This window comes from Anarrhichthys ocellatus, unplaced genomic scaffold, assembly GCF_004355925.1.
Source record: "Anarrhichthys ocellatus isolate YVR2014 unplaced genomic scaffold, GSC_Weel_1.0 scaffold88, whole genome shotgun sequence".
Lineage (NCBI taxonomy): Eukaryota > Metazoa > Chordata > Actinopteri > Perciformes > Anarhichadidae > Anarrhichthys > Anarrhichthys ocellatus.
In genome coordinates this window covers 29995-40360 of record NW_022280118.1, presented here as the reverse complement: position 1 = coordinate 40360, position 10366 = coordinate 29995, and the positions used below count along the sequence as shown (strand labels likewise).

The following is a 10366-nucleotide window of genomic DNA, read 5'->3' as shown; positions in this document are numbered from 1 at the left end:
CACACACACACACACACACACACACACACACACACACACACACACACCAAGAGGAACAAAAACAGCTTATTAAATACTTCCCCTTTTTTCCTACATTTCAAACCGTCACAATTCTAAAAGAGCAGACGTTGCGCCACTGAATTAACGCACAATTAACTTATTTATATTCTCAATAACCAGTGTGGTGGGTGCAGAAAACAACAATAAATTTGACATATGACTCACACTAAAAAAGTTTTCAAAAATGTGTACGAATCTGTGGATAATGTGAGTCGTATGAACTTTGACACAACTGGACGGTGAACAGCTCCCATGATGCTCTGCATGGCCAACACTATGTTACACAGTGAGATAAACTGAGGTTATTGTGCAGACAGATGTGAATGGATCTGCTTGAGCTCCTGCATGTGCGGCACACTTCCCTGTGTGCGTCTAGCCATTCAAAGACCCAGGCACATGAGGCTGAAATGTGTGTGTAATGTCATGTGGAACTGTGTGATACACTGAGCAGCTGTTTGTAAACCGTGGCCCTTTTTGGATTTGTGGAAGCGACAACAAATAAAGAACACGGCTATGAGTGGGTAAAGTTGAAGTGTCTTTTACAGATGTACTTAGGATATCGATGTTCGCTCATAGTGATGAACCTGCAGTGAATTATCACCAGACTCTGCAGTTCCTCTTGTAGCCTCTTTCAGCTCTTTGTTTTGGTTTTCACGGTTCACAACTTTGCTCTTTTGTTTCACTCTCACCGCTCTCATCAGCGGTTGCTTTCAGATAAAAAGCTCCATTGTACACAACCTGCTCAGCACCTAATAGCATGGACGCCTTCTGCTTCCGGCGCTTCTTGAGGCGAACCAAAATAAACAGATTTTGCAGTAATTTAACTGCAATAAATGGATCAAAGGGATGCCGAGATAACTACATGACAAAGCCGATTTGTCAAAAAGTCTGAATTCATGCTTCGTCAGGTCTGTCCGCAAGACGACAAGCAAACAACTTTTAACAGGCTTGTTTTCTTGGAGTTTAGATCAGTCAGGGCTATGCCTTGCTATGCTAACTTTGCAGCTGCTGCATCCGTTTTATATTTAATTTAATTGTTCATTCCTTATGTGTACAGTGTCCTTTTTCGTCCGGTCTGTGTACAAATATGAGGCGCTATCGTAGAGCTCTGGGTACCCGGAGACGGCTTAAATAATGTTGTCATCCATTTCTGATTCAATAATGTCAGGACGCCAAAACGTCCCGATTCCGATATAGATACCGAGTACCGATCAGATACCAGAGTTAAATGAATAAGCTGTATATCTCTTTGTATCTGCATACCAGAAACACTCATGATCTGATTGATTATTATGACCTGAGAATTTAAGGGACTCTGAAGTTACTCCGAGTTAGATATTTAAAACTCAGTAAATAAAGACATCCGTATTTATCCTCCAGTTGTCTGAACGATATAATGCACCATTTGTTGAATCCATCTGTGCAATATTCTGAGAAATTAGGATTATTCATCATAATTTCTCTTGAACTATAAAATCCAAGACATTTGAAAGAGGATCTGCAGTTATTCCAAAAGAGAGACAGGTGGCAAAAGAGACAGAGAAACGGAGCCTCGCCATCCCACGCCAACGGACTGACACACATAATTGTAGCAATTTGGTTAACTAAGAAGTACTAATGTGGGGCAAGCGTGTGTTTCTTGTCCCGCAGATTGGAAATGTAAATTCTGTGTTACAGACGGGTTGGGCTAGGTGTTTGTTCTGCCAGAGCAGGTGGAAACGAGCCAAATGTGTAGTTCTAAAGTCCACGCTAATCCAAGGATTGCATCCAACCACATGTTTCGGACTGGATAAGGAGTTACGTGCCAAATTAAATTGTGATTTGGCTCCTCTTTGGCGCAGGAGTCACCACTGAATCATTTGACCATGTACTTCTAAGTACCAAACCAGACATGAGCTTTGCAAATTAAAGGCTTTTATGAGACGTAATGGGAATTTGTTCCAACGCTAAGACTTTGATGAGTCCTGTTCAGAAATTCCATTTGCTTTCCACGGCTTTTATCTGTTTTCATTAGAATCTAATTGATGTCATCAATGTAGTTTATCCAAGGCAGCTGACCAAATTAATTAAGCGTGGGTTTTTTTTTTTTTAAGTTGCCTTGACAAAACAGCCCAAAGAAGAAGAAGAAGAAAAAAAAAAAAAAAGGAATACAGAGCGATAACGCTGCATGGTTAAAATTGGACACATGTCTGCGTCTTGAGCATTACAGTATTTCAGAAATTGTGAGCATTGCATTAAAACATTCCCTCCGGGTGCTCGAGGGCCTCCGTGTGAATTGTTTATATAATAACCTTGTGGCCTCCGCTAAAACTCCAGAGTGTAACAGCTCCTCTAAACCCACGGGAGAGGAAATAAAATATGCCGCTCAACAACAAGTTCTCTGCCCCCGTCCTCCCTCCCCACCTCGCTCCGGCACAGATCCTCTCTGCCAGAACATATAAGTCACTTGTAACTCGTGGCTTACGGAGAATTAAAACATTAACTTTCATGTACGTTTCCTCCAGAACATCGGAGATATTTTGGATTTCTCATTTCAGGAAACGCGAGGGTTGTAAATGTTACAGAGATGCATGTTTCATTGAAAAGGTCTTAAGAGTTCTGAACGTGGAACAGTGGAAAGAGAGACTTGGATGGAACAGGAGTTCCAGCATAGAAACGGTCCTTAATAGAAGCCTTTTCCATCAAGATGAGACGGTACAGGCAGGAACGTCGCTTTCAATGCTCGGGTCAATTTATAGATTTCTATAGATGTCTTCTTTCAGACTCGAGGAACGAAAACATCCAAGACACACATGAGGCCTTATTTGCATATTTAAACATAACATTTCTGAAAACTTAAAAATAATCGTCTTAATGTAAGTAATCAACTGATGGAAGTTTCATGGTGGTATTTTAAATACGTACACTAAACCTTCCCGTTTCACTCCTATCTATATCCTGAAGGTCTTTCTACTGAGGGGTTCGTTCATATGTCATTCATAACCTGATTTATAGAATATTTCATTCCTAAACATTTGGATAAACATTATGGCTGTTGACACAATTTTCAAATTTTTATGGAGTGATACAAAGATATATCCCAAATCTTCTCTACATAAACCTTTGACTCGAATATGTCGACAAAATGAAACAAGTAATGTGAACCTGGCTTTATCCAATGTTCATATTTTGTGTCTGTTAAATGTTAAAGCTCATTCCAATAATGTAACGTTCTTCTGTAAAAGGAACTATCTGACTTTGAAAATACATCACTGGTGGCCAGAAGATCTTTATATCTACATTTAAATAATAATTAGAAGTGCTAAAAGGGTGGAAGCCGTCTCTTCAGCGCTGTTGGAACTCAAATGGCCGGAGAGTATTGAGACCCTCCCTTTGAACACAACTCACACTGGAGATGTGTACAAAGGTAGCTAGCTAGGTAGATAGCTGTAGCTGAACAATCATCACACCCAAAAAGCAATTACAGCTGCAACTTAAAATTGCCCTGCGGAGTTTTCTTGCAAACAAACAAACAATATTTACCAAAATATACTTGCACATTGCACAGCTTCTCTCCGAGCTACCGCATGCTTGTACGGGGTGGGGGGGGGCGCTAATAAAAACATTACTCAATAGCACTACTAGTGGTCAAAAAGTCCACAGAGTGCCTTTAATTATTCATTTAATGCTTTTGTCTTTGATTGATGTTTTTTGATAATAAAAAAGGAGACTTACAAACAGGTCTAAAAACAAAAGTGAGATAAGGAATGTGAGGCAAGAGGAGAGAAACTAAGAGTTCGATCTGGATCCACACTGAAGCAAAACAATAACCACAACTTTCCAAAACATGCTGGTTCTTTGAAATATTAAGAAATGGGTAAAAATCGGTTAAATACTCTACTTACTGAAAACACTTGTATTTTTAACTACGACAAAAATACAATTTGCAAAACAAACACTTTTTCGATGTCATCTTCCCACTTCTCTTTCTCTTCTGCAGGAACTGAAAAAGATGACCTTTATTCATATGTTAGGGTGAAACGGATGCAGATACACACGTCTGTTTCAAACCAACCAGTACGAGTCGCTGCGAGAACCCTCACTGGCTTCCCACCAATACACAACCAGCCCAGACAGAGCCACAGGCCTGAAAACAAGCCTGGCTCTCTGCTGTAGTCTAAACTTCATCCCGTCCGTCTGCCTCACCGATACTTCTGCTGTTTCTAATGGATCTGAAATCAACACGTGTTTGAGATGTCGAGCACTTTCCGTTCTGAAGGGCCGCGTGGTGCTCGCGGCGTCGTGTTACGCCTGAAAGCGGCGTGAGTGCGGCGGAGCGAGAGCGGCCTCCTGTGCCGTGAATGAAGCCGGCTCCATTTGTGACAATCGGGAGTTGGAAGCTCCAGAGCGAGCGCTAATGACAGAAGCAGCGGGAAGACAGACTTAATGGGACAACTTCCCCTGTCTTTATTGAGCAATTGCTTTTAAGTAGCTTCATTGTGAACAAGGAATCCTAATCAGTGATTAAAGCTATTGGAGAGGACGTAAGAGGTGTAATTGTTTATCGGGATCCAGAGCATTGCTGAGGGGAAGATGAAAGGGTGGGCGATGGATCCAGCTGTGACACCGAGACGAATATTAAACTTTGTCTCTCAAGCAAGTGACACGTTTATAAACACTTCCAGTGCAGCGTATGACTAATGGCTGCCAACTTTGAGGTCAACGTCTATGAGGAGACGCTTTGACACTATGGATTTTGTTGCAAAAGAGAAATACCACTAGAGAATAGTTGTACTGCTCTTTGTTGAGGATTAGCGTATTCTGTGGGGGCTGGAGGTTGAGCATGTGTTTATAGATTTACATATGTACAATATTATCAGAGTTACACGTGTATAAGCGCTGGCCATCTGGTCTTTAACGACTTAGGACAAAGCCCAGCACGACCGACTTTCACATAACGCAGCCGGCGTTCCGGTGGAGGAAAGTGTTCGTAAGAGAAGGAGCAGGGGAGAAGTGACTTTTTGACCCATCACCAACGTTTATTTTTATTTTTTTTCAACATAAATTATCTCCCACGATCTGAACTTGAGTCATAGCCGAAAGCTTGAGTCACTGGTGTTTGAAATGTTAAAAAAACTTCCACAGTACTTGATTACATTTATATTCGCATAAAACCCTAAATCGGTTTTCAAAATAAAATAAGATCACACTTTATCCAGTAGCAAAAGAAATCTTTAATCCCGTGCAGACAAAAAGGACAAAGTGTTTTTAAGTCCGGGGTGTTGGTTCGCGTGCTTTATCTCCACACACCCCGCTCCAAATGTGCTGCGGCGGAGGTTGAGTGCGCATTGTTTTGACGCAATTACGGAGCCGTTTTATTCCAGCTTCTGCTGGAGAAGAGCAGCTGAGCCCTGCTCTTAATTAGCATGATACGCATAGAGGAGTGATTTGTGACTTCATTGGGTTTAGAGAGGGATGGGAGGGATTGGAGCTCTTTGGAGATATACTTGTTTTTAAGTGTAAAGAGGCAGACCCAAATTGGCTTCTGCTGCTCTGAGGAGAATTCCCACGGGAAGAGAAATTCAGATGAGGAACAATAGACGGATTATGTCTCTGTATGAAAGCGAAGAAACAAATGCAGAGGATAGGTGAACCGTTTGAGAGCTGGCCTTTTTTTTTCTCCCCCATCTTAAAGCTCAAAAACATCCAACGGGCTGAACAATTAGTGCCTCAAAATGTGATGAGAGGAAGGTTCACCGATGAGCGAAAGCGTAATTCATCAAAGACAGAGAGGGTGAGCTTCTTCTGTCATCTCTTTGAAACTAAACGGGAGAGGGAGAAAAGCCGGTCAAATGTCACGACAGACAGTCACTGCTGTGTAAACCTTTCCAAGCTGAGCATCTCCTGTAAACCTACAGTAGCTCTATGAGTGGGTTCACTTTAACTATATCTCATGGCTTTATGAGCTACTGAAATGAAAGCTGAGAGGATATCCCGTGCTAACAAGTTCCACAGAGTAAATATCACGGTGATATTCAAACTTAATTACCATCTAATGGATGCTTCATTTAATGTATTAGGTGATCTCTTGGATGGAGTACTCTTGTCATTCGGCTTGTTAACCGTACCAAATAACAAATAGCTCAAGACTGGAGGAAGAAACTGTTAATGCAGTGATGTGATTTAGTACTAAGTATTTAATGAATACAGTAGAGAAGAGAAGAGGCCAATCAAACCGGTTGGGTCACATATATTGCCACAGGTGACAAGAAATACACTATTTTTATTATTATATTATTTTTGTAATTATTGTGTTTTTTAATTTTCAAATATCAACATCAGTATCGGCCTACAACACACCCTGTGTATGTATATATATATATAAATTTATTACAAAATATGTAATATGTATACCAGAGCGGTTCACGCAATCAAGACCACTTTCTCCGGCGAGCAAATGACTTTTTGAAATCTTACTCAGCATTCAAACGTCCTTTGACATGTAGACAACACTTTGAAAGGACAGACAGGATATGAAGAAAAATATTTTCACGATGCTGCAACCCTTCATATAGAGTACAGATTTAGAGAAGCGAAACGTCTCATTGTGGCTGCATTACCTAACAATAGATGTAATAAAACACACGCACGGTTCCACACTGTAAAAAAAAAAGAAAAAGAAAGTCTTTTCTGAAAACAAAAAAACTTCAACTTTGAAGCAAAGATTCAAAGACTAACTTTGTGGCACACTGCAGACTAAACACAAGTTAAGGTATGTGTTCTACTTAGATAAAAGTGGCCTTTGTGTCGCCTCAGAGCGCGAGCCGGTGGGCTCTGTGGGGACACCGACACACTCATTGGTGGATTTCCTGTAAATTCTCATGGCGACACCCATGAGGGACTCTGACATAACAACCGGTAGTCAGTTTGCCTCTGGCCAGTGAAGCAGGGAGGAATAAAAACAGCTTATGCACATGTTTGACACTTTTGAACTGCTCTGAGCAAACAATTAGCGGGTTTCTGGTAACTTCAACGCGTGAAGTTTGATCAAAAGCAACACTTCTCGGATGTTTTTCAACTTTCACAAAAACTTATCAAGCTTCACAATCAACAGCGGACATCATGAGGCAAAACCCCGCGTTGGGGTCACAAGTTGTTTTGGAGGAAATCAGATTTTGATGGATTTGATTCTCTTTATAACATGAATACATTCTGAAGGAAGCGGCTGGTGATGATTCGTTCCCATGGTGACAGAGACTCTTTGGTCACATCATATCAATATATACATCCGCTTCATACAACAAAAAAATAAAATTCTCCATTTAAACGCTGGACTCAGATCGTCAGATATTGTAGAAGCTGTTTGAAAAACCGTTTAGTGAAAATAAAAGTGGTGCAAGGCAGCAGCGTGAGAGATCTCTCAATACATCGATTAGAATGTCATGTACATGTAAAGGGCAATAGAAAACCCAAAAGAGAAAGTGACTCTCCAGTCGGTTTAATGTACACCACCTCTGTCCTCGACATCACGTTCAACCCTCTGTTCTCATGTGGAGATGGAAAACACTGAAATGGAGAAGTGTCAGAGAGCTCAGAGCAGACTCCAACTCATCACCGACGTGTGTTGATCTCTGAAAACAGCTGCACACAAATCCAATGGAGCGTGTGCAAAACATTTCACCCAGCACTGTACACCGATACTAGAGCAATATCGATGGTCCTCCATGGGACCTCGTCTTGGTTTTATCCTGTTTTGTGCCATGAATCAACACGTGACGTTTGTCAAGTTAAAAGATAATTTTGTCAAGAAACTTTGTCATAGATTTGTCATAGTACCAGTTAGTTTTTAGGTCATGAAAGTTACCATTCCGGTCGCCTAAAAATGTCTTATTCCGAGTTCGGTTGTTTTGAGCTACACTTACCATCTATGGATTTAACCCGTTAGAAGCAGTCATGTGTAGCCGATCTAAATTTCACCAGTCCTGGATGGATATTAAAAAAGTAGGAACACACGATAGTACAATAATTCACTCCTGTTTTATGGCTTCTTCTCACACCTTGCCAATATCTTTTGTCTTATTAAATGGAAAAAGAAGAATTGTGGTTCCATGTGTCCTGTCATCTATTCTTGCATTAGTTTTCCTGATCTTTTAGGTTTTTGCCGTGGTATCGTACTGATGTCATTTTAAAAACATTACCCAGAATACATTTCCCTTCCAATAAAATCAAAAAATTTGTCACGGTAGAGTGTAAGCTAAAAAAAAAAATAAGGTCTCTTTGTAACAAAAGATTTCAAGCAAGACTAGTAAATAGCACAATGCACAGGTGCTCCTGTTGTCTCCTCCATCTGCCAATAACACGAAGCCTTTGTTTGAACTACGTCCAAAGCTTGACGGCATAAAATGACACTGCAACCAAACTGAGCCTCACCTGCCTCAGAAAGCTAGTTTTTATTGCACTGCATTACCTCGTACAATTGTTCATGATATTTTGTCTACCTCTCCTACAGAGAGCTGTAGAGCTGCTGCTGATCATCATCAACAGTGTACTTTTTCCTAAAACTTAAACAGAAAAAGTTAAAATGCTGCAGCAAAGAATGTGCATAAGAAGAAGGCGGAGCGCCGACTTCTCTGTGCAAAAAGCAATCACGACTGACCTTCCTGCAGCTCATGTACCGTCTGAGATCAACTTAAACCCTAAAATCTGTTGTAAGGAGTTGTGAGTGAAGGGTCACTGTCTGAGACATATATGTCATGCACTTCCTCCTGCTGGGAGGGCTTTAATCAGAACAAGTTCAACCTATATAAAAAAAATCGAAAAAAATCAGAGGGCCGACCTTGCTAACCGCTCACCGTCCCGTCTGCTTCTTTTGTCCGCACAACAAACAATCCTCAGACGGCTCATTCCAGCCCGACACCGGCCCCCGCTACACAAAGGGACAGCGAGGCGCTGTGCCAAATTGACTTGTCCCTAATTTTTATGCTAATCCTCAATTTTTTAGATCAGACGCTCCCCACGTTTGATATAAAAGAAAATAAATAAACAGAAAGAGAGAGACCCAGATAATCTTTTCCCGTAAAGACGTCTTATCCTTTGACAAGTGGAGATGTCTGCAGATGGCTTTGCATATTTGCGTGTTCAAAATGCTGACAACTAATCACCAGTGTCATTATCAAATGTTAATGAAAAATATTGCTGTGGCCCAAAAGGCAGAAGACTTTACCACTTGAATTGTCACTACAACACGCTGCAAATGTTACATATCTGCAAAAAAGACAATGTCAATTCATTCCTGGCAACAGCTGCAAGGACTTTAAAACAGATATTAATTAGTGCTTCCTCCATATTTTCCCCTTTCCATAGTCGACCTCAACTGAATCAGTATAATGAAGACAAAATTCAGAGCAATGGCCAGTTTATGTAATTACTGTCACAGTCAATGTGAACATGGTTGGAGATAACAGAAGACAATTATAGAATAATAGAGGGAAGAGAACAGTGAGATTAGGTCACTGAGGTTATGAGATGTTAGTGGAACTCTGGTGTGACTGAATCCTTACAAGTACGACATTTACATTACAACAATTCCATCTTTTGCAATGCAGCCCCGCCCTCTTTATATTGCTTCATTAATCCTCTTAACCCCGGTCAATGATTCATTGTGTCTAGATGAAATGCTTTGCGGTCAAATGACATTTTGGAATTATAAGGTTTTAACGATGGGAACTGGGAGTTACATATGTATATTTTATTAATTTTCAAAAAATCTAAAAAGCTGTGAATATGAGTATGATAATCAACACTAAAAAGGCCAAAATGCACATCTGACGCACAGGTTTCAAAGCACACCTTTTGTTTTAAAATGGCCGAACACGTTGTGAGGGTGCGTCTACGCCGACCTCGTCAAATGCCAACTCAGCGGCCGAAGGCCTTTCCTCTGGAGCCGCGGTATCTGTTCGGAGGGACGAAGAAGAAATCAAACGCGAAGGATTTTTCCCCAGAGGACGATATTTTGTTGAAGAAAGAAATAATGAATTAATAATAATAATATTACTACTGTCACTTCCACTGGTTAGAATGTACAATTTCGTTTCATTTGGAAGTTGAAGGCCGGTTTGTGTGCTCCCTGAGCTCAGCCATGTTGTCAAATTAGCATCCTTGAGTGACGAGTGTCAAATGAGGCTTTTAGAGATCCGTGGTCCATTAGAAGTGGAGGTAATATCACAGAACTATTGTTTAATTAAATACATAATAAAAGACGTTTGTTCGTCACAATCATTAATCCTCTAGGGCTCCATATATATATAATATAATATATATATAATAT

General features: G+C 40.6%; 1 protein-coding gene across 2 annotated transcripts in view; it reads right to left on the bottom strand.

Annotated features, from left to right (window-relative positions):
- lpp (LIM domain containing preferred translocation partner in lipoma) overlaps positions 1-10366 on the bottom strand; it is a 118885-nt gene that overhangs the window by 91083 nt on the left and 17436 nt on the right. The window contains exon 2 of one of the 2 annotated variants that reach the window (XM_031875323.1): positions 10319-10325. The exons of the other annotated variant lie outside the window; for it this stretch is intronic. Coding sequence (XP_031731183.1) covers positions 10319-10325 — 7 coding nt within the window. The remainder of the gene's footprint in view (positions 1-10318; positions 10326-10366) is intronic. 2 annotated transcript variants of the gene reach the window in all.